The 25928-nt window shown below is 29.9% G+C and overlaps 1 protein-coding gene across 1 annotated transcript in view; it reads left to right on the top strand.

Annotated features, from left to right (window-relative positions):
* LOC129981192 (uncharacterized protein PF3D7_1120000-like) overlaps nt 1-20733 on the top strand; it is a 30849-nt gene extending 10116 nt beyond the window's left edge. Inside the window, exons 4-10 of the mRNA XM_056091927.1 lie at nt 969-1086; nt 3303-3481; nt 5003-5111; nt 7819-8004; nt 9360-9428; nt 16799-17080; nt 20364-20733. Coding sequence (XP_055947902.1) covers nt 969-1086; nt 3303-3481; nt 5003-5111; nt 7819-8004; nt 9360-9428; nt 16799-17080; nt 20364-20501 — 1081 coding nt within the window. The 3' untranslated portion in view covers nt 20502-20733. The remainder of the gene's footprint in view (nt 1-968; nt 1087-3302; nt 3482-5002; nt 5112-7818; nt 8005-9359; nt 9429-16798; nt 17081-20363) is intronic.
* Nucleotides 20734-25928: the final 5195 nt, after the last annotated feature.

Genomic DNA, 25928 nt, shown 5'->3' with positions numbered 1-25928 from the left:
ATTTCGGATGCCTTTCAATCCAAATCTTTGATATCTTTCTAGAAGCTTTCATTAGTCGCAAGATAAGAAAGAACATCTCAAAAAGTTTCAGAAATAGAGAAGTTTCGTGATGCGCATAAGGGTAGTCAAGTGAGGAGGATTGGCGTGATTTGTGGCTTCATCTTTCAGTCATATTTTATTTATTGTCGAATGTTGTTTTCATGTGAAGGATCTTCATGGAGCACGCGACAATATTCACAATGAACGTGTGTCTCGGCTTCGAATCTTATATGCCAAAGGTCACACTGAACTTCCATATTGTTCCATCCCTTCATGACCGAGCGAAGATGAACCAAGATACGCCATTCGCACCGAATTGCCAACCCACGCATCACAAGATTTCTATCCTTTTCCTAAACTGTTTCAGATGTACTTCAATGCACTTAAAGCATTATAGATGTATTTGTTTTGTTAGGGAACTGAAAGAATCAGAAATTCCACCATGATTTTAAAAGTACACTGTATTTTTATTGGCTTTATATGAGTGAGAGTATGCTGATGCTTCAGTTTTCAGTTCAACGCTTCTTTCTCTTATTTCTTTTAATGATCTGCATTATGCATTGTCATTGCTGTGTTCAAAGATGATGTACTCTTTCATTTATAGTTCTCTTATAGAATGTAAATGAAAATTCTGAAATAATTGCTCATTATTTAACTATTCAAATAAAATGTTTTAAATTTTGTAATCGTAAAATTTTGTTTTGTGGGGAAAAACAATTATAAAAAAATAAGAATTATTTGATTCCAGACAATAGTTTCCATTATCTGGAATCAAATTTTTAGTTTTATCAATTTATTCTAAGAAAGGTTTTATTCAATTATCTTTCACCACTGTCACTTTCTTATAAAGTGCAAAACTAAATATCTGCAAAGGCTCATGACATTCTATTTGATTATGAAAACGAAAATTTCTTTTTGTTTTCAATCAGCAAACCCACCTTAGAGGAAGTCAAGGAGAAGCTGAGACAAAAATTCAAAGACTTCTTACATAAAGTCCGAGAAGCCTTCAAGGGTGGCGAAGAAATCAAGGACGAGATCCTTAAGAAGGTATTTATCACTGCAGTTTTAAAAACTAATAAGCGTAACATTTTGTGTGGAATCCGCAGTTACAATGAAACATTATCATAACAACAGTTAAATGAATATATCATTTCTTACGGATTCCGCAGTTGCACGAGATATAGTTTGGAATAAATCTAATAATTATGAGCTTTGAAAAGAACATTGAAGGAAACATTTGAAATTCACCGGTCTTCTCGAATTTCCAAGTCAAACGCATTCAGGTGCTTTGATAATAAAATCTTGGCTATAGGATAAAAGTGATCCAGGCTCAGTGTTGATTCTATGAAAGATTCAACATGTATGTTGGATCTTTAGGGCAAATTAAATCGATATCGTGGGTTACATGAATGACCTTCCACTGCTGTTATGCGGTAGTTTGGGAAAGAAGGAAACGATCATTAATCATTACTTAAAATTTGAGAATTCTATCCCCCCTCCCTCCCAAATTGCTTTGAGTCACTTACAAATGGGCTTTGATTTAAGAAAAGTAGACTAAACCACTTCACATATGGGAGGATGTTCGACCCTGATGCATTTAAGGTTCAAAATAGTCCATTGCATTGCAGGATTTTAAAAAATTAGGTTATAAGAGATCTATTGTGTGGCCATACTTTCGCCATCAAGCGACTGAAGTTCATAATATCATAAAAATGTAGCATTGAAGGAATTTACTAAATATTTTCATGCTTTTGTTGCAGAATAATGCATCACTGCTAAGTACTTCTTCAGTAATCATTCGTTTATACTGATACAAATAAACAAAAACAATCTATTGAGACTAAAAATATTGCGCGTTTGTTGGCGCTTCTATTTCATCAAAGCATATGTGTGTGTGTATATATATATATATATATATATATATATATATATATATATATATATATATTCTTTTAAGATTATAATACATCTGTTTGAATGTGAAAATATAGATACATCATCATATAAGTTTAGCTCTAATATTCGAATAAGTCAAAGAAAGAAAAGAAATACAGTGAAGCAATATTGCATGTTAGAGCGATATAAAAAATACTGCTTATCAAGAGAAAAAGGATATAGAAGTAAAATGAAAAAAAACAAACAAACAAGCAAAAAAAAAAAACCCAATTAAAATGATGATTTTTATATTGAAAAAATAAATTAACAATGAAGAAAATTTATTGGCAAACATACGGACTATTTATGAATGATGTGAAAGCAATCTCTTAGACCTTTATTCTTTACAAAAGCAAGGCATAATTTCTAAATTTAATCCAAACAATAGTTTTGAAGATTTTATCTTATAACTTTTAACAATCAATTCTTATATATACATATAATAATAATAATAGTCTTGTATCTTGTTTAATATCTTATATATAAAATGGTTTATTTCGTGTATCTCGAAAATGTTTCTAACGATTTGGAATTTGGATCATATTTTATATTTAGATAAGGTTTTGCTTTTTAAGTATATAGGTGTCTTTCCTAAAAGAAAGAGATTTTACACACACACACACACACACACACACACACACACACACACACACACACACACATTTTTAATAACTAATATTGACATGGGGCTATACATGACTTGCATAAGTGTATTAGAGATGGAGTAGTGGTTAGGGTTCGGATTCAAGTGCATTTTTCTCCCGCGTTTACAATTCAATCAGATTTTGCTTATAACTTCAAACGAGCCATAGAATAGGATATCTTACGATTAAAAAAACATTTCTTTATTTAATATCTTTCTTATAATATATGGCCCAAATTTTTATATTCTTCTATTTGTGTTGTTATATATTGCAGGATTTATTGGCAAGATGTTTAATAAACAAACCACCTTTTAAGCTTACATACAAATTCATCATTATTTATCAGCATGTAAGCACCTGAAGTATAAATTTCAACTTAGTTTTTTTTATAAATGATTCTTTACTCCATTATGCAACTTCGATACCACTATTTTCAAAATAATAAATAAAAAATACAAAAACAATTTTGTAATTGTTATGTTAAACTACATAAGTGAAAAATGGTTTTCTCTTTGTGTCAGCTATTACCATTTTCTCTGATCATTCTTTAAAACTTGACTCACACAATGACTTTCAATAGAAGATTTTTTTCTGCATGAAATTCTATATTGTATTTTGTATGCTTACAGCAATTAAATGAATTTTTCGGTAATTGCCCATGATAAATCCAACATCTCGTTTCAGGGGAAGGAAATCAAAGAGAAATTCAAGCTCCTCAAAGAACAACTGGACAAAGAGGGCAAAGACTTCCTTGAAAAGTTGGTCGATCATGGCAGGGATTATCTGAAACAGATCTTAGACAAGCTTGGAGTGAAAGACAAAAGAGCTATCGATTACCATGTGGAGGCCATTATGCAAGCAGAGTAAGTCTTTTTCTGTCGACAAACTTCCTAAAGTCTTGTTCCATCATGTACTTTATACTTCATGTAATGACTTCAACCGAACCTAAGGTAAGTCAATTAGTGAGCACCTTTTGTTTCGGCTTGACATGAGCCTGATTTCTTTTTCATAAACAAAATAAAATCCAAAAAATAATTTCAGAATGAAGTAATCTCATTTTATCTTTTCTATTCATATGACTGAAAGACTCAAAAATTCAGTCAATCCATTGTGAAAATTGCTGTTATTACCAATTTATATCAAGAAAAAAAAAGGAATGATTTGAGATTACTTGTATAATTTCCAGCCATTTTGTTCATTTTATTTAAGTAACATTAAATTCTATTGCTAATGAATCTATCACCAAATTCAATCGCAAAATATTGGGTTGAATGATACCTGTTGATGACTGTCGACGAATCCCACTATTCTGGGAGAAGTTGTTTCTGTGTAGAAACAGTATTTCTGCAGTTACAAAGAAACAAAATATATAATATTTTAACATATAGTAGACATTCAAATTCTTAAAGGTTTGCTGTAGACACTATTGTTTATTTACTATTTTTTGTAATAGTAAACAAGGATTCGTGACACCAATATTAGAATTATTCCATTTGACCATTAAGATCATGCTTTATGACTACTGTAAACTTCTTCCAACTTAGATGGGAACTTAAATTGGTAAGATAATTTTTTTTTATCTAATATGCTGTTGTATTAATTCATCGAATTACTTGATTGAAATAATGATATAATTGTATAAATATACTAAATTTTATGGCTAGGAAAAATACTGTACCAATTTTTTATAAGTAATATGTTTTTTAAAAAATGTAATTTTTTACACATTTTTACATTTATAAGTGTGAATACGTGGCATAAGGATGTTAAAAACTGTGTTAATAAATACGGATTAAATTCAGGAAAAAAAAGATATAATTAAAAAAAGGCTCTCTTTTATAAAAAAAATAAAGAAAAATAAAGAATCATTTACTATGGTTGAATTGAAAATCAATTTCCAGAAGTTTTATTTTTCTTTGATAAAGAGCATGAGTTTACTTTCTATCTAAAGGAAAAAGAAAATCTTTTTTGAATTTGATTCAAAGATGTTTTCTATATTTGAAAGCTTTTCTCGATTTCAGACAGTCTTAATTTGGAATAACGGGAAATTATACTAATTTACAAAATCATTATCAAAATTTTGCTGTGGATGATTTGGAAATGTGAATTTGAGTCTCAAACATTTTATGCAATTTTATTATTTACATATATACAAACCAGAAATACATAGTCTATGTATTTCAAATCCTAATCTATGTATTTCAAAAAAAATTGACAATATATTTTGAGTGCCAGAAACATTGATAATCCAAGCAAACTTCCTTAAGGAAATTTGAAAGTATCTAGTTTAAAAATTTTTATATTCTAGCTCGGAGTAGCTAAATTATTTCTGTATATCTCTTCTTTACTAATAATTATACGAACATATTTGTCTTTATTTTCAGAGAGAAAGACGACGTCATTCAGAAGCTGAAGGACAAATTCCAGGAAGTCGTTAAGAAAGTGAAAGATGCCATAGACCAAGGCAAAAGCCTGAAGGACGGTTTGGAGACAGTAAGAAATTTGTGCACGTTTTCTTTCATAAAATTATAAATTACAACAAAAATACAATATAAATAAATAAATTATATAAATTTGTATTATAAATACAAGTTTGGCTTGTAAGCATTACACTATAAAGTTTGATATGTATCAACGCAAGAAAAGAGCAAAATAATTGAAAATACAAGGAATATCATCATTATTATACTGACAGTGATTAGTTTAAAATAATAAAATACAATTTGAGGTACTCATATTTTAGCTTCATAGAAACAATTATATTAAAAAAAATTCTTACGTATATTAGCATACTTAAGTTTATTTCAAAAGTATCACTTGGTGTCAAATTATTGACTCAGTAAAAGAATAACCTTTTGATTTTATTGACTCAAAAGCTTCTACATTTCACCGGTAAGACTATTTGGTAATAAAAGATATGAAGTCAAAAATAATCTGGATGAAAAAAGAAAGAATCTTTTTAACTATTTGTACACCAGTATGTAAATAATTAAAAATATGTATTTCATACGAAACGAGACTCTGGGAACGTACGTAAAATATACCCTATTTCAAAGATATTTTTTTAGACTCGGAGCTCTATAAAATTTCCGAAAATGCACTTCCCTTCATCACGCTTCAATATATTTTTTAGCCATTATATTGATCTTTGTTTACAAATTGAAGTTGTATTTAATTTTTGCTCAGCTTTTATTTATACGCATCTATATAGCCTAAAGAGAGGCATTTCCTCTGTACAATTTTGATAAATTTGACTGTTTTAATGGAAAATTTTCTTTAAATTATTCTTTGTTAATCATTTAGATTGCAAACAATGTCTTCTTGCCAGAAAGAGTTAAAAATTAAATGAAAACCCAATTCACTTAACTGAATAAAGATTCTAATTATATCCACAAAATGATGAAAGAAATTCCTTTGGCAATATTGACTGAAAGCAGATCACTGATCATATGGCAACTCTGCTTATAAACCTAATCTATGTATTTCAAAGAGAAATTGCAGTTCATGAAAAAAAAAAAGGCATTTAATGAATTGGATTTCTTCTAATACAAAAATCTTGAATGAAGATATTTATATCCAAATATATCCATAAATTCTCATTTAAAAGTTTAAGGCATTGATGTTAAAATGATGTTATTAGTGCTTCAGTCATTTGTCTGAACGCAAAAAATAATTCTACCTATCTCCAAATTAATATTGAGATGTAGTTATTTTTAAAGATAAGTCTGTGTGAGGAAGAGAGAGACAGGTTAGTTTACAAAACAAAAAGGATCGAAGAAGGATTCTTGAAAATGAGTTCAAAGAAGAAATCATTCTACTTGAATTTGATTTGTAACATTTCTTTAGCATTAAAAAACAAAATTTTTTGTTGTATGATATATTTTGCAACAGATTTTGCCATGTGCTAAACTAGTTTTCTTGAATTTCGGAAACATTATCAATATCAATATTTTTTACTTGGTTTATTTGTGGTAAATTAAAACAAGTAATCTATCTATCTATATATAAATTTAAGTCAATTCCTACTTAGGTAAAAAAAAAATTTAGTTACTTTTTATTAAATAATTACAATTAATATAAATATATATGTACATATGACAAAATTACAATATTAAGTGGCAAAATAGAAAGCGAATTTCCTTTTAATTTTCCATTTTCCTTTCTATATATGGTTCATTATGTAATCTTGGCTACAGACTTATTACCATTTGGCGACTCTATTTAAGGCATTTTTTAAAATCAATTAAATTTAATTAATGAATTAATATTTGAAATTACTTAAAGAATGAAGAATTACATCAAGTAATATATATAAATTTTTTTAATTGAATTCCTACTTACTTTCTTATATTCTTTATATATATCTTATATTATTTATGATGATTTATGATACAGGATGTCGCGTCAGTAATCTCAGAGCTTTGCGGCAAACTTGGCGACCATTTGGCGACTTTGGTGACCAAATAGAAATTTCTGGGCAAATTTAAATAATTAATTAATATTTAAAAAAAAGAACTGTATTAACATCAAATGTCATCCACCACAAGTTTTAGAAAAAGTGCAGAAGACAAAAAGGAATGCAAAAGGACGAAACAAATGATCACTAGTCTTATATAGCATGGGATTTCCGGCCCCTCACCGATGGAATACATGTTTTGACCTCTGTTAAGGGCAACGAAAGTATCACTTTCATTTGATACGTAGTACTGATGGCGCATTATTTTTACAAAGGGCTTAATTAAACCGAAAGAATTAGATCACGAAATAAGAGAATATTTTTAGAATGAAGTTACTATGGGCTAAATTAAGATAAAATTTTGGAAATTAATTAAATTGAAATTAGAATTAAAATATCATTACACACACACATATATATATAGGGAGAGTGTGAACTAATAATAGGAATTGAAAAAAAAAAACAGATGTAGTTGGCAATGTTAAAAAATAACTGATATCGTACTATATAATATAATATTATTGCTTTTCTTTATTTGACAAACAATTATGCATTTTGAAGTAGGTAGCATCTTGTAAATAAAATTCCAATTTTTCTTTATATTAACTTTCAACATATATAAAAATAACTAACTTACGAGTTTGATGAGAATCCTAATAAAATATGGTTAATAGTCAACTAACAGATGAATGCCCTAAATGCTGCCCCATTAAGTAGCTTACTTCTTGTCTCTGTATTCCACAGCTAGAAAAGATCCGAAAAAAGCTGAAGGAGTTCAACATTGACCTCGGTGACTTTGGAAATGAGTACCTGGAACAACTCAAGGACAAGGTGAAAGACTACTGGAAGAAGCTCAAAGAGAGGCTGGGAGTGAGCAAGAGAAACGCTGATATCGATGTACTCGGTATGGTAGAGGAACTCAAGAAACTGGTAAACCATCAGCTTATTTATGTTTTTTAATGCATATTAACTAAATTAAAACCAGCAGGAGTGTTCTCTCCGAAACTTTTTCACATGCTCCCTATGGCTGTGTATTATTAACCATATGCCATTGGCAAATGATAGCTATGAATGAGCCAGTTAGAGTGCACTTTTTGGCTAATAATTGCCCAGATGCGGTTAATACACAAGTGCCAGAAAACCGATGTGCATTTTCGATGCCTTTATTCCAATTGTTTAAAACCAAAATCTGATGCTGAGCTACAATTATAGCTAGAAAAATTATATAATATATTTCAGTTCTTCAATTTTGGAGTTCTTGAGTTTACATACTTATGAAAGTACACACTGAAGGCCAGTGAACCCGTTGACGGATATGGTTCCAAATTGATACTTATCTGCTCTTTAGATGGGAAATCTTTGGACTATGTTTTCTATGTTTTATCTATTTAGCTACTACCAGTTTGTAGTTATTAGCTTAACTTATATTCGGTTAACTGGACAAACTTTCTCTGAACGAATTTTGTTTAAAATTTGAAGAAATTTCTACTTTTTTTTGTGAAGAACTAACTATATATCTAATTTTATCTATCTTCCACTCAATATCTAATTGAAAGAAGTTTGTAATTATCTTGTTACCGAATTGTAATGTACAAGAATTGTAATTTATCGTCAAATTTTGATTTCAATCCGTCGGTAAAAAAGCATCCAAAAACATAATCTCACGATAGATTCAATAAAAAAAAAATACTAGATTCATGTAAAGATCTATATTTCGTAACTACTGCTCACTAATGCCATGCGAAGCATTTGAGGCTTTACCCAATCTCCATAATTTTATTCGAGAGGAAGTGGATAAGACTTTAATTGGATAATATGCTAGTAAGTTTTGGGAAGATTACTATCGCTATTTGTGTTTGTTTTATGCTGTTCAAATAAATTTGGGATCTTTCAATTTTCCCTATTTCGTTTTCTATATATATTTCATTTCTTGAGTGGCATTTTTTGATAAAATTGCACTATTTCCTTATGAAAAATTGTTATTGTTCTTCAAATATCTTAGCAATTTTGTAGAATATTCACTATTGAATTTCATTTTGTTAATATGCAGCCTTAACTGGTTTTGTAATATTTACATTTTTTTTTTAATTTATGAAACACGTTTTTAGATTTTATCATTTGTAAGACATAAAATGGTTCTTGTGCTATTCAGTCCACAATTACTCAACCAAATGAACTTGATATTCATTTGGAAAATAATGGCAGCATTGCAACGATTAAATATATGAAACAATATTGCAATTTTTATTACTGTAATAAATGTTGATTTTTATTGTTATTTTTAGATTAAGGAGAAATTCAACTTGGACAGAGTAAAGGAATTCGTCCGAAAATATGTTGGAGAAAACAGCGAAGTAAGTTGATGACATACACATAATATGAATTTGAGAGCTTAAGTGGAAATTTTTTTATCTCACATCATTCTTTAAAGTAACGTAACACATAGTATTCCTAACTTGTTTATCTTGAAATCTTTTGCTTAACTCACTTCACATTGGAAATTGCTTTTTCTTCAACCTAAAAAGTTAACTTCCGAATCACGATAAAGATCATCTAAACTCGAAAATATAAATAATATGAAAAACATACATATACACACGTTTTCATTATGAACTTTTATAGCAACAAGTATAAGATCAAATTAAAACTATCGTCGGATCACTCTCGCCCATCGCTGTTACTAAGTGAACATATGGCTTATTAAACACAATTGCTAAAAATTATAATGCTTTTTTATAAAATCAGTTAACTGACTTTAAATTAATGTAGTGCTACTTGTTTGTAGCATCAACATCGGTCAATATATAGTTATACATTCTTTGCAAAACATAAATAGTTTCAAAAATTTGGCAAGTGTATTGCACAGAATAGTGAATTAATCAGCTTATTTTTTTGCAATTTTCGATAGTGAAGTCACTAAAAACATTACTTACCTTCGTGTTTACCCCTCACATTCCTGGTCAAATTCAAATGCCTCAAGATACTGAAACTCCTGAGTTACTCTTTCAAATATAAGAAAAAATCTTCTATCTCCTCATAAACTCTAAAGACAGTCCTTGTTCTTAAGGAGTTAAATATAAAAAAGAAGCCCTCTTAGTTGATGACTATTAAACAAATGTACGCTCAGTCATCCTTTAGCTCACATCCTATAGCACGTTGCCTTGCGAATATGATCGTAAATCTGCCATCCGATCCATCATTGGACCATTCTCGCCTGCCACCTGTTACTAAGCCTGTGGACATTGGCAGCTTCCCGTAATCTGTCGATAAAATGAACCGACATTAAAGAGCCGGAGAATCTGGGGTCAATCTGGCCTGAGTCTCCATCTCATCGGGAAGCAGTTTTATCCAGACTACGGGACATGGGAACAGCGCTATTGGTCGGATTTCGGATAAGCCGAGCATCTCTAACGAACAAAGCACACGCCTCGGGTAATCAATCAATAGCACTTAATGAAAAGGAAGGAATTTCGCAGTGATTACAGGACTCTCGGCAGCCTGCTATACTTTTGTAGAGCAGGGATGTGGAAGCTTCTCAGTATTGATAAAGGTATCAGACTAGCACTTATTAACATTCTGCTAATAGATGGTACAATCAGTTCAGATTAAAAAAAGATGTCTTTCCCTAACAGATATCTCATTATCACATATTAAGATTGTTTGCAACCACAAAATTTTGATATAAAAGTGAAATAGCTCTTATGGATGTGCAAAAAGAAGACGGATGTGCTTGGAAATAGTAAATATTCTGAAGTTTCCAAATATTTTCAAGTTAAATAATATACAGATGGGGCAAAAAGATGCTTACAATTTTAACGTAAAGTCAAACATGCAAAAGGAAGTCCTTTTTACTCTAGTATGCTAGTCCACAAATGCGAAGGACGATTTCTGTCCAAATGTTTCTTGTTAATGCATGAAGTAAAAGAAAACAGGATACAGTGTACAACACTGGTTTAATTCAATGAAAACTCACAATAGAACACCAACACAGTTACATAAATAAAAAAATTTAAAGCGTTTAAAGCTCCAGATGACAAGTCCTTTTAATATTTATTATAAAAAGTCCAAAGATTTGTTGTTGGTACCGTGATTTTCTTGCCATTGCATCTGTTACACTGGATATTATAGTATTATTCATATACCTAGGTTGTTATTCCGGATAGATTGTTATATTATGGTTTTGAATTCACTTAAACTTATGTTGTGCCGTTTATCTGACACCTTTTCTTTTACTAAGAGCCTTTAGAAGCAGCTTCCCTTAGCTTTTACAATCCTATGTTCTGTTGTAAAAAATGACTTGTATTTGAATGCGTTGAAATTTGTAAATGGCCTTTTGTGACATACTTTATGTAAAAATAACAACAATAAAAAAGTTTTTTTAAGCAGATAAAAGTACGGTTGTTTATATTATTCGATGAAATTTTCATGAGAATAAAAAAAAAAAAAAAAAAAAAAAAAAAAATCGCGTGCGTAATGGAAGCTTTGCTTCTTAATCATTTCTTGAATGTATCAAAATTTTATAATAAATATAGTATCTTTATTGGAAGAATAAATTAAAAGAATCTTTGTAATAGTTAAGAACATTGAGCTATTTTTTGTCAGTTACTTTTTTTGTGAAGTTAAAATAATAATCATTGATTAACCTGTTATAAGTGAATTTATTAAAATGAAAGTAAAGTCAATCCTTTACTGAAGCTGTGCATTTTTAACACATCATCGAGTCCTCACAAAATTTTATCCTTCCCCTATTCTTATTTAGTGCAATAGGGCTTTTAGTGCAATTTCTTATAGAGGTAGGTAATAATTCATAATTCCATGTATAAGCAGCGCTGGATTAAACCCTCTAAGGACCCTTATACAGTAGAAATCTCTGGATCGCTTTTGACCTCTTTCCATGTTCAAAATGAGATATTTTTAATTTAATTGCTGATCAGTTTTAGAGGGATTTATAATATCACATACGAAAAAGTTCAAATATAATTGTAAATTAAAGTTAATTTAGGAATTTAAAACTTGATTTTAATTAATTGGACAATTTTAATTTGTTAAGTAAGTTTATAAAGAATAGTGAAAAAAAATATGACAATACTTTAGACAGCAGTTAAAATATTATTTATAAATGAATTTATAATTACAATATACTCCCGAGTATAAGGTTCGGGATTATTCGGCTTCCGTACTATCCGACCTAGCTTTCTTTTGTTGTAATTAAATGGGGAAGGCAGGCGGTGCGTTGACAACATTGGGAGCGGGTATCTGCTATGCTCCTCTTATGTGTCGTATGTAAAATACAAATTACGACAGGAAAAGAGCAGCGTTCTGCTCGTTGTTCATTGTTTCGTCAGTGTGTAACGGATCTCAATTGTTGCTGCTGTTCCTGATTATAACTGCACAGTACTTACAGTATTCGTAAATTGTTATTGGAGTAAGCTTAATGTTTTTGTTTTTTTAAGTGTACCACGGCGAAGATTTCAAAATGGGTGATAAACGAAAAACAGTTATAGCGTCTATGGAGGAGAAATTAATCGTTATACAGCAACTAGATTCTGGTCTAACAGCAAAAACTAGCAACTACTTCGATGATTTACCGGGCCACGTTTATATTCTTTATGGCGTGAGGTAAATGGAGGATTTAGTACTCAATAAAAAGTGGGAAAGTTCGTATTATAGCAGCGAGTTTTGGTATGAAAACTTTGTCTTCTGGTATTGGAGGGCAAAAACATTTATATCATAAAACTCCGGCCCACCCTGCTTTTTTGTTATCCGGTCTGTCTTTCAGGCAATTAGGTCGGATCCTCGGGAGTGTACTGTAATTATAAAAATAGAATAAAAATTAAAAACAAAAATAAATTTATGTAAGAAAAAGAAAGCACTATAGGTAACAAACGATGAACGATGATGTACGAACGATGAACGATGATGTACGAACGATGAAATAAATTATTATAAATTAAGTCGAAAAAAAAAAGATAACACTTTGAATTTTTTAATAAAGAATTTATTTTCAGCACGATAAAAGAATTGTAGAAAGATGTAATTACAAGTTATCGAGTGTTATTTGTAAGGCATAACAATTATTTTTATTTCTCAATCTTGGAAGAATAAAAATTTCTAGAAGGAAAATGTTTTTAAAAAATTATAAGTAAATTGAGACATGTGAGGCTTACACACGCTCCTTAAATGAAACATAATTTCTTAGGTTTAATTAATTCTTTATTGTAGGCTGGATTACATTCAAACCTCCGTGTTTTTCATTTGAAACAGTCAGAAAGAGATGGATATTATATAACTGTGAACTTCTTTTTGTAATGTTAATTGTTTCATTTCGGAATCATTCTTGAAGTAGAAACTTTGATGTAGTTTTTATAACGAAGTATCTCCAGGAATCTTAATCCTCAAGAAACACTATTGCAGCTTGGATTTATTTCAAATCTCCGTGTTTTTCATTTGAAACAGTCAGAAAGAGATGGATTTTATATATCTGTTAACTTATTTTTGTAATGTTAAGGGTTTCATTTCGGAATCATGCTTGAAGTAGAAACTTTGATGTAGTTTTTCTAACTGAGTATCTCCAGGAATCTTAATTTTCAGGTAACACTACTGCAGGCTGGATTGCTTTCAAAGTTCCGTGTTTTTCATTTGAAACAGTGAGAAAGATGTGGTTTACATATATCTGTGAGCTTCCTTTTGTAATGTTTATGGTTTCATTTCCAAATCCTCCTGGAAGTAAATGGTGTAGTTTGCAGTTTATTTGTTCCTCCTGGAAATTTGGTGTAGTTTTTCTAACGAAGTATTTCCAGGAATCTTAATCCTCAGATAACACTATTACAGGCTGGATTTATTTCAAATCTCCGTGTTTTCATCTGAAACAGTCAGAAAGTTGTGGTTTATATATATCAGTGAAATTCTTTTTGTAATATTAATGGTTTCATTTTCAAATCATACTGGAAGTAGAAACTTTGATATAGTTTTTCTAACAAGGTAACTTCAGGAATCTTAATCTTCATGCAACACTTGCACAGGTTGGATTGCATTCAAACGTCCATGTTTTTCATTTGAGACAATAAGAAAGAGATGATTTTATATATCTGTGAAATTCTTTTTGTAATATCAATCATTAATCATTTCCAAATCATCCTGGAATCAGAAACTTTGATGCAGTATTTTAAACAAGGTATCTGCAGAAATCTTAATCCTCAAGCAACACTATTAAGGGTGGATTGCTTTCAAAGTTCTATGTTAATCATTTGAAACAATCAGAAAGATGTGATTTCATACTTCAGTGAACTTCTTTTTCTAGTTCGTGGTTATTGATTTCATTTTAGCATCACCCAAGAAGTAGAAATCTTGATACGGATGAGGTATCTCCAGGAACTTTAATCCTCAATCTATATTAAGGAGGTTGAATTGCATTCAAAGTTTAGTCTTTTTCATTTGAAGCAGCCAGAAAAAGTTGGATTTTATGCAGCTGTGAAGTTCTTTTTCTAATGATAATAGTATTGGTTTCGTCTCCAAATCATCCGTGATGCATGCAATCGATGTCTCCAGAGATTTAATTCTCAGTCAACACTATTTTAAGTTTAATTACATCCAAAGTTTCTTGTCTTTCATTGAAAACAGCCAGGAAGAAGAGGGAGTTTTATTTTTTTCAAATTATATGAGCAAATTTTTTTGCATATTATGGATGTTTAACTTTGGAACCAGATTTAAATAACTGCCATTTAAAATTCCAGATATTTAATTACAGAAAATATATTAGTCCAATCTCTATTTTGGAGCTCCTTTCCAAATATTACTTGTGTGCGGCCATTGTACAAAGATAAGTATGCAGAGTTTTTTTCATTGAAGTTCAGAAAGGATGCTATTGCACAAAAATAATCTATTCAGGACAAAATATATATTTATTTAGGATTGCAATAATCCCAAACTAATTCGTAGCCATTTTGTCCATTGATATAGATAGACTTAAGAATAGCTCCAATCCATCCTAAAATCACGATTACAGCGGTAATCTCGTAAAAATCCAAGCTCAGAAACATAAGTAGTTTTATGAACCAGAAAAAGAGGCTCCAGTGTCCAATCTCACGTCTGGCTCTCTCGAAATCCATTTCGATATTCAAAAAGAGATATCTATCTCCAATAAAATCACGAATAAATCGCAGTTTAGTAATCAGAATTGTATTCAAAATCGCAGTCAAAAAACTCGAAACGCACTTTTCAATAGCAAAGTACAAAATGTGAGAAAGAATCTCTAATAATGAAACAAATGATTTTTACTAACAATGAAATGCTACATTATATGATCACTAAACAATATACTGCTTTACAGTTAGAATAGTATTGTTTTACAGTTTACAATATTTTATAATACATTTTAAACCAAAAAATAGTTAGTCTTGTCAACAATGGGTTGTATAAGCAATGTAGTTTATGACGTCATATTTTGCTGATTTTTTATCAAAGGGATTTAAATTTTGTATAAAGGTTAGAAAAATTAAATTACCGACATAACAAACTAAACAACATAATAATTCTAATTATTGTGATGTCATTTGATAAAAGATAAATTTGCCTACATAACAAATGAATTTATAATTACAGTACACTTTCGAGTATTGGGATTATTCGTTTTCCGTACTATCCGACCTAACTTTCTTTTGTCGTAATTAAATGGGGAAGGCAGGTGGTGCATTAACAACATTGGGAGCGGGCGTCTGCTATAATCTTCTTACGTGTCGTGCGCGGAATACAAATTGTGACAGGAAAAGAGCAGCGTTCTGCTCGTTGTTCATTGTTTCGTCAGTATGTAACGTATCCCAATTGTTGCCGCTGCTCTCGTTTATAACTGCAGAGTACGCACAGTATTCGAAAATTGTTCTTTGGGGTGGCTTTAATGTTTTATTTTTAAGCGTACCACAGTGAAGATTTCAAAATGGGTGATAACCGAAAAAAAGTTGTAGTGACTGGAGGAGAAATTAATCGTTATACATCAACTAGATTCTGGTCTAACAGCAAAAAGCGACAACTACTTCTATGATTTACCGGGCTACATTTATTTATTTATGGCTTGAGATAAATGGAGAGTTTAGTACTCAATAAGAAGTGAAATTTTTTTATTATAGCAGCGAGTTTTGGTATAAAAACTTCGTATTCTGGTATTGGAGCAAAGAAAGGAATTGAATTCGTGGAAAGAATTGAATGTGGGAGAGGAAGGGGTAGAATTGAATTCATAGAATTCCGGCCGATCCGGCTTACCTTTCCCCCAAATCAGGCCGGTTAATCGGGAGTGTAATGTATAATGAACGGATATTATTATAAAGCACTATATTTTTTTAAGAATTATAAAGCAATGTTCTTTAAAACAAAATGCAAGTAGCAATATTATTAGAATGAGGCTTAAGAATAAAAACGAGTCTGCATTTAGAGCTAAAAAATTGGAACTCACGGCTTTTATGGCTTTAATAAACTTATAAAAATATATTATTTTTGATGCCCCAGAAAATTAAAATATGAGCCCACAGGCAGTAGTATATTTGCATTTATAATAATTTAATTCTGCGCGAGTCATCAGCTTTGTTTTTATTCTACACTCGTGTTTAATTTTTTTAAACAGTATAATAAAAAAACTTATAGAATGTTTAAAATTTTTCTTTGAAAGTAAATATTGTGAATTCCCTTTTAAATGTGGATACTAGAGCAAATTTTTAAATCCATATTTTTTTAGGAGTTGGTAGAAATTCTGAAGAATGTCTTCAAGGAGAACGGCGAAGAGCGTGTACAGAAAGTGAGAGAATTTATAAAGAAGATTGTAGAAAAATGGATTAATTCAACTGAACAGAATTCCGTAAGTGATGTTTTTGAACAGATTCGAGACTTCTTCAAGGATCTTGGAATAGAGATCAGGGACAGGTTCACGAAGTTTGGAGAGTGGGTCAAAGAGCAGTACAAGAAGGGACTGGAGAAGAGCAAGAATAGGTTAGAAAACATTAAGAACATCGCCAAAGAGGTAAAAATTTCATTCAGGATTTGTGATACAATTTTCTTTTTCCAATTTTATTGCCAATAGGTTTAATAATAGTTTAACTAATCGAGGGCTATGCAAATGACAAGTAATGAGAAATATATATCTTCTATTTACCATGTTAAAAAGTAATAAGAGTAGAAATAAGGAAAAAAAATCAATATGGTTTAAAGAAATAAGTATAACTGAAAGTATCAAACTGTAAAGAAATTATTGAAAAGTATTGAAGCTAAAGCAAAATCCATTGCATGTATTTTTCTAAATGTCATTGGGTTGTTGAGTAACCAATCATTCTATATTTCCAGCAGTTGAAGCCAAATTATGAATTTAGAAATGCGAGGTTTTTGATGGCACAAACACTCTTAAAACCATTATTACCTTATTTATGGTTCAAAAAAAGTCCTGAACAAGAGACTTCTGTTAGGACATTGAAGCCAATAAGGCCATTAAGTTTTATATGTGAGTAAAATTATGCTTTATATTTACTCACATAAAAGTCTTACAAGATGAACTGCTTATAGTTCCATTTTTTTTATTGAAACAATACTTGCAATTTGTAGAAAGAGAGGATATTTGCAAAGGCATTTCATAAACTCCGTAACTACAATCTAAAATGAGTTAAAAATATTTTTAAGCTAAGCTTTTTAAAACTTAACTATACAATGAGAAATCCAAAATTAAAAATACAGAAATCTAAAATACAAAATTATATTCGTGTTTTTCTTGTCAATTAAGTTTGGTCATTGAAGCCAAATGCAGTTTTTTAGAGAAAGTTCGTCAAAGTTCGTTTCACAAACATTTTTAGAATAAATAGAATGATCTTGCAAATTATCGATTTCATAGTTGCAACACTTTTATCTTTAGTGTCACAACATGACAAGATTCATTGTCGGGAACATATTATCTGTTCTAGTAAACGATTCTTATTTATATTTCATTGAATCCCGTTTAGACGCTCTAGTTTCTAGTTGTCACAAAAAATATTTCACAGACCAGAGAAAAGATCATTAAATCCTTTTTGTGCTATTATGATTAATATGATATCAGTTTTTGCAAATTATTCAATGCTGAAAAAAAAGGGTAAAAATTAAGAGTATAAAATTCCTTATTTTATTTAAAATCAGAAATAAAAAGTTTCAAAATAATATTCCAGGTTGCTAGAATGATAGAAAATCCTGAAGCTCCACTGAATCATGAATAATACCTTCGCAGTGTCTTTAAACCTGGATTTAGTTCGTCATTTTCACCATACCATTCCAACTGTCTATGCCAAGCAACTTTTGGAATACCTTCTCCTTTTCTCATAAACATGCATGCAAACCTTTAGGTATGCACAGTGTCATACCCGCAAATAAAAATGCTTGTATATGCTTAAATGGCTTTATCTGTTTTTTTAAGTCCCTTTACGAGAAAGATTTATACACCTATACTTAGTTATGATTATGTTTTTCTCATGGTATATGCTATTTTATGTAGTTGTTTTTACTGTTTTATTTCATTTTTTACTATTCATCTTGCATTTCTATTTCTTCTTTTTCTATTAATGTCACCATATTTTTACTGTTTCTTACACTTTTCATATTTTATATTTTCAACTTCTTTTGTTACCTACTATTTGATTCTATTACTTGGCGCTCCGAAAGATCCAAATATAAATGAACCGGATGTCGGTTTTCGGTTTTGTCCTTTGGTGACTTATCACTTATTTTTAGTGTTTTCCTTTCGAATGGGTTCTTTCGTGGTAACCCATCTCCTCTCGTTATACTTCCGCTTGATAAGGGGTTGGACCTTATACTGATATTACAATTTTAAACCTTATTCATTGGAAACCTTAGAATTGATTTTAAAAGACTTTTAAAGCAGATATTTATAGTAAAAAGGTGTCTATCTATACTAATTTGCCTTGCCTCGATAACTAAAAGGAGCTGGAATAACCTTACCTTACCTTAATTATTACACTATTAACCTTAATTATTACACTATTAAGCACATACAATACGCCATTTGATTTATACAACTAAAAGACGGAAAAGATTAAAAAATAGAATGAACTGTATTTGATGTAGAATTTAATAGCGGAATTCATTTTTATTTTGAATCATTTTAACACCTGAAACATGCAACAAGTAGATTAAGTGCAGAACTGGCCCAGATCTTCATCATAGATTAGCTATTGTACTGGCATACATTCTTGGTAATGGATGACAATGTTTTTATTACATCTAATGGCATCTAAATAAAATGTTTCTCGAATACACTGCACGCATCATAATATTATAGGTCTACTGAATAACAACAACAAAAAAAAATGACGTCGTGTTTCATACATGATGTGATCCTGGCACTTTTATTCAATTTCAACTCATGAAATTAGTCTCCATTTCCTCTGAATCTGAGCCCCTGGATTTATCCTTCCCATGATATATGAAGCATTTGGTGCATAGTAAACTTGTTGCTACCGTTGAAGATCTGAGAACCCTCAAGAACCTTGAAAAACTTATTGCTGCAAATAAGATCCACGCAAATGAGATTTTAAAAAGTGGCACTTAATCTTAGCTATGAAGAGTTTAAAACAAGCATATAGACATCGCCCTGAGTCGTATTTCTGTAGAAATCTGTGAGAATTATAGAATGATGGTCATTTCTCTATACGTTTACAGCTGCTAGAATCTTCTATCTCTCCTTTTTTGTCTATCTACAGAAAAAAAGAAATTTGTCTATCTACAGAAAAAAAAGAATTTTTTCGGAAAATTTTCTACTTAAATCAATGCTAGAGATTAATAATTCTAAATTCTATATTGAATATTTTTCGTTTTCCAATACTTTTCTTTTTTATTGCAATAATTTTTGTGCGCTTTGTCTAAAAAGGTCACTATATTCAAATTGAAGTTTTTAACGACGTTATTACTATCTGAATTCAGATGATCAAGATCTAATACTTTTAATATTTCAAATATTTCTGTTTGAATACTTAAGAAAAGTGTTCATTTTACAAGAGCTAGTATATACTAAGCTTCAGAATTCATGAAAAATTGACTACAGTGTTCAGTATTAGACTAAAATTTAGATTAAAATGTCCAGTATTAGAGCCAACAAGAAAATATGAATGATCTAAAATTAGGAATTTTTTCCTCCAATAAAATAACAGAAATTTTTCTTCATTATTTTTGTTTACATTAACCAATGTAAAAAAGCAATTTTTATGGAATTTATTCCACGATTTAGTTCATTCGCGATTTAAATTTCCTTTTTTGAATCCTGTTCATAGTTCTTGGAAGATACCAAGAAGATCTCGAAAGATGTTGCGGAGGAAGCCCTGGACTTCTTCCGGGAATACAAAAAGGACCTCGGTATCATCTTCGACGACATCGAAGTGAAAGTCAAGGAGATCCTGAAGCAAGACTAAACTTCTCTTCAATAATGATTTTAGTTATTGTACTTGAAACGAGTTTTCACTTACTATTTTTATTCTCCTAAAATATTTCATAAAATACTTGTCAAAAAATTTAGAACAAATAGTTACACTACTCAAACGACTTTGTTTTTGTAATATTTAGTTTTGTATTTTACAGAAGAATTTGGCATTCGCTTATGAATATTTTTATAAATTGAATAAATAAAATTTTAAAATAAACACATTCTTTTTGTTATGATGTGAAAACAGAACATTTCTTTATTGACTGAAATATGTGCCTGTCTAGACGGACATTTATCCTGTTAAAAATATAATGGATATGATTGTCCGTAATTAACTAAAGGAAGCTGTGGTAGAAGATTTCATGCACATTGAAAGAATGCTTAAGATATAAAAAAATATTGTTTATAGCGTACTTTAGATGCAAATATATAGGAACATTAGAAAGTTTTTTTTCTTGCAATGGGTTCTTCTCCATCCAAAATGAAGCCGCGGCATTTGCAATTAATTTTATATTTATGTTAAATAAAATGGTAGTTTGTTGCGGAAATGCCATAAAAAAGTGGAAAGATTTAATCTTGCATTTCAGTTTTGAAGGAAATACAATTTAAAATGAAAACTTACAAATTTTATTCCCCAAGATAGTTCGTTTTACATTATATTTCATTATCAATGTTCGCATATCATTCTAATTATTTCAAATTTATAATGAAACTTATATTCCTTTAATTTTTTAATATAATATGATATAGTTCAGATTTAAATATGAGTTAAAAATATTAATATCTGAAAAACTACCTAAATTAACTACAAAATACATTAAATTCTGATTAATAGATGTTTGCTTTTCTTACAAATTATACATAAAAAATGAGTTACATTATAGTTAAATCAATTAATAAAAGTTACCTTTAATAAAACAAAAAAAAATTCACCAATGATAGCAAAAAGTTTGAAGATCTTTCAAGATAATTTTAAAACTCAATTAAATTTTGCATGCTGCATAATTTATAATAAATTGCACACAAGATCGAATGCAAAATATTAATTCTGCTCCATATTATATAACACTAAAGTGTAGCACAAAAATCGTTTCTATTACTTAATAATCATTCGTATCTTGAAATTTGCCCGACAGTCTAGTAGCATTTATTCTTCTAAGCCAACTGAGCTCTTTTCAATTTATTAATCAGCAAATTAATTAATCCTTAAAGTAGTTAATTAAATAGCAAGAATTTAGTTAATGTTCGCTGTCCTTTGCTAATAGTATTTTAGTTTTTAAATAATTATTGCAAAAATTAATTTATACCTGAAAAGCGATAAATTATCTTTTTATTGATACAAATTGCATTAAGGGATTTTTTTTTTAATTTCAATTGTTGAATCAGCATTTAGTATCGACAGAATACTATAAATAAAACTTCTATAACTACCAAAATGAGGAACATCAGATTCTTTCAAAAGGTAAAATTGATATGGAGCTAGCTAAATTTGCTTGATTGACAAAATAACGCTCACAGTAGTAAAAAAAGAATTTTAATTAAAATAATATTTACAGAAAAAGAAGAGTTCGGAAAATATTTCCTTAAAATTATCGTTTGCATTTTTTTCAAAGATCGTTACGTTTAGTTGTTTAAATTAAATAGCGTATGCAACATCAACAAATATTTCAAACTGTTTCCTTACGCAGTTGAAATAATTATTTGTTATATAAACTCAAATCAATTTTTCGTTTCATCGAAAATCTGGTTTTATCATTTTAAATATTAAGGTAATAAAATATTACTTCCTTCGGACATTAAGTCGAGAATATACAAATTTCTAGTTCCACTTTTTATTTCGTAATATGCACGCATTTCACTATGTACGTAAAGTAATATTATATTGTTAGTTTAATTATTAAGAAATGTTTCTCTTTAATTTTCATACATTTTTAAACTATATAATTAATGAGTAAAGTCAATCAAACTTATTGAGTGCTATTTGCACAAACAAGGGAAAACTTGGGGCAGAAAAATTGTTTTAATTAATTTATGGAAAAGTCCTGATCACTTTCTATACTGACTTAAACTTCTGAAGTTGTTCAATTTATAAATATCCAAAAGAAGAAGGAAGGCAACTAATTTTGCATGTCTCGCACAACGGATTCAAGTAAAAAACAAACAAAAAAAAAGCACGTGAACTACATGCAATTTAAGCTTTACAAAAAGTGGAAAACAAACAAAATTGCTTAAAAGACCGAGAAACTATATATATATTTTTTACTTAGTTGTAAATATTTATAACTATTCACCTTTGGCAACCAGTTAATTCGTCGGGATTTATGCCGGGTGTACACTGGGCCAGTTATAAGTCGGCAAGTAAGCAGCGCATGCGTAGAAAGGCTGAAAAAGGCTGTTCGGTCGGTGGCACGTTATTGTTCCGAAGGGACAAAACTACAAGCCACTATATTATTTCTTACTGCGCATGTGTTTGTAGAATTCAGAGTTTTTTTTTTTTTTTTTTTTTTTTTGGCGAGAAAAAATTGACTACTTATCCTAGATTAACGCCGACATTTTTTGTTCTTTCATCCTTCTGACGCGAGTTTGTGTTTTTTATTTCATTTTATTTCCCATTTCTTTTCTATGGTTTTCCAATTTTAGGTATGTTGACCTTTTTTTTATTTTACAATATTTTTTTGTGTAACTATCTGTCATTTTAAAACAATACGCAGTGAGAAAGAAAAATTCAGGGGCGCCAAAACGGCAATTTATAGCCAAGCATTGAATGCCTGAATCTATCTTATGAAATTGTGGTAAACATAAATCAATCCCTTTCTACGCATGCGCTGCCTACTAGCTGTCTTATAACTGGCCGAATGTAAATCCGGCATTAGGCTTGTTAAAATGTTCAATTAGATATTTATATAATTTGGTCTTTTAATAGCTTCTTCAGAAAAATATTTTAAGCTTCAAATTTCGATATTCACATAATTCATATTATTATAGAACATTTAGAATATTTTGTTCAATGTAGGATAGAACTCCTTAATCTGCTGTCAGCTGCCGCAAGATTCAAAGTCGAATTTGAAATGGGAAAGATAAAACATCAAAATATACAGAAACGATTTTGCTGAAACAGAATATATTTTTTTAAAAATATAATTATAGGAAATCGAATCCTTCAGCATTTAAATCTAATATGTACCAGAAATTAAAAAAAAATAATTTATGCAATATTTTAAAGAAATATTGAATAAAAATTTCTCTGATAGTTCATAAAATTCAGTTTTATCATCAAAAACACTTAGATGTGATAAATCATATTTCATTTTATTTCATTCAATAAATGTACTTCTGAAAAGAATTATGAGGTCTAAATTTTTTGTGGTTCTACAATCCTATAAATCATGCACAGTAAATTTATTTTGACAATCTTTTATTTCAATTTTCTGTGATCAAACCTGACCGAGTTATAAAACTATGAATTTCATTATTTCAGACAAAAAGCCGTAGAGAAAATATCCAACTGACTAGTATATTTTCTTGAATATGGTCGTTAGAAAAGTTTAAAATTGCGCGCTTTTATATTGGGTTGGCAGCTAAGTAATTGCGGATTTCACTCATAGATGGCTTCAGTTGAATTTTTAGGTTTGCAAATGTAGTACAAATGTAAAACACATTTTGTTATTTGATAGTTGGCAATTCAGCTGTCAATCAGTAAAATAAGTTTTTTGATCGGTTGCGTAGTTTTCGTTTGGTGTTCGTTGAAAAATGGAAAATCAAAAGGAACATTTTCGTCATATTTTGCTTTTTTATTTCCGCAAAGGGAAAAACGCATCGCAAGCTCATAAAAAGTTATTTGCTGTTTATGGTGACGAAGCCTTAAAAGAACGGCAGTATCAAAACTGGTTTGCCAAATTTCGTTATGGTGATTTTTCACTCAAAGATGAAAAATGCTCTGGTAGTCTAGTTGAAGTTGATGACGACCTAATCAAAGCAATAATCGTTTCGGATCGTCACAGTACAACACGTGAGATTGCAGAGAATCTTCATGTATCACATACATGCATTGAAAATCACTTAAAACAACTTGGCTATGTTCAAAAACTCGATACATTGGTTCCTCACGAACTGAAAGAAACGCATTTAACGCAACGCATTAACAGCTGCGATTTGCTAAAGAAACGTAATGAAAATGACCCGTTTTTAAAACGACTGATAACTGGCGATGAAAAATGGGTTTTTTACAACAATATCAAGTCGAAAAGATCGTGGAGCAGGCCAGGTGAACCAACTCAAACAACATCAAAAGCTGATATTCATCAAAAGAAGGTTTTGTTATCAGTTTGGTGGGATTACAAAGGAATTGTCTACTTTGAACTCTTACCACCCAACCGAACGACCAATTCTGATGTCTAGATTGAACAACTAACGAAATTAAACAATGCAGTTGAAGAAAAGCGGCCCGAATTGACAAATCGAAAAGGTGTTGTATTCCATCATGACAATGCAAGGCCACACACATCTTTGGTCACTCGGCAAAAATTATTGGAGCTTGGTTGAGATGTTTTGCCACATCCATCATATAGTCCTGACCTTGCACCATCTGATTACTTTTTGTTTCGATCTTTACAAAACTCCTTGAATGGTAAAAATTTCAATAATGATGATGATGTCAAATCGTACCTGATTCAGGTTTTTGCTAATAAAAACCAGAAGTTTTATGAACGTGGGATTATGATGCTGCCTGAAAGATGGCAAAAGGTCATTGATCAAAATGGGCAATACATTACAGAATAAAGTTATTTAGTTCCATGAAAAAATTATCTTTGATTTTCTAAAAAAAATCCGCAATTACTTAGTTACTAACCCAATAGAAGAGAGATATTCAAATTTTCATAACTTAATCAGTTTTAATTTCAAAAGAGTTGAACTACTTTTATTTAAAATATTAATATCTCAAAAATATTTTATTGAACATGACACACAGAACAGAGGATCTGTATAGAAAATAGAACAAATGTAAAAAAATTCGCAATTCTTCAGCGTATTTATTGATTCAAACTATTTAAAATTTAATTATTTATTTCATTTAGACCATTTTTATTAGATATATGCGCCAATTAATAAAATTTTAGAAATTATCTGTTGGGCTCTGAGAGTGAATATCCTTTATATATTAAACTATGTATTCCCTAAATAAAATTGATTTATTGAATTAATAATATAACAATATTAAACGATCACAGAAAATATTCTCTCTCATTCATTTTTTAAAGAAAATATCACATTTCATATTTATTCCATTTCCATATAATCCACATAATTAGCATAACTTTCCCAAGGTTTAATTTCAGTAAGAGTTAACTTAATCTTTCAGTTTGAATTTTTGTCATCTTGATGGCAACGGGCTGACGAAAACTAATTTTCCCCACGC

The sequence above is a fragment of the Argiope bruennichi genome, chromosome 8 (genome assembly GCF_947563725.1).
Source record: "Argiope bruennichi chromosome 8, qqArgBrue1.1, whole genome shotgun sequence".
Classification (NCBI taxonomy): Eukaryota; Metazoa; Arthropoda; class Arachnida; order Araneae; family Araneidae; genus Argiope; species Argiope bruennichi.
Note: the sequence above shows the minus strand (reverse complement) of the source record. Positions and strands in the feature narration are given on the sequence as shown.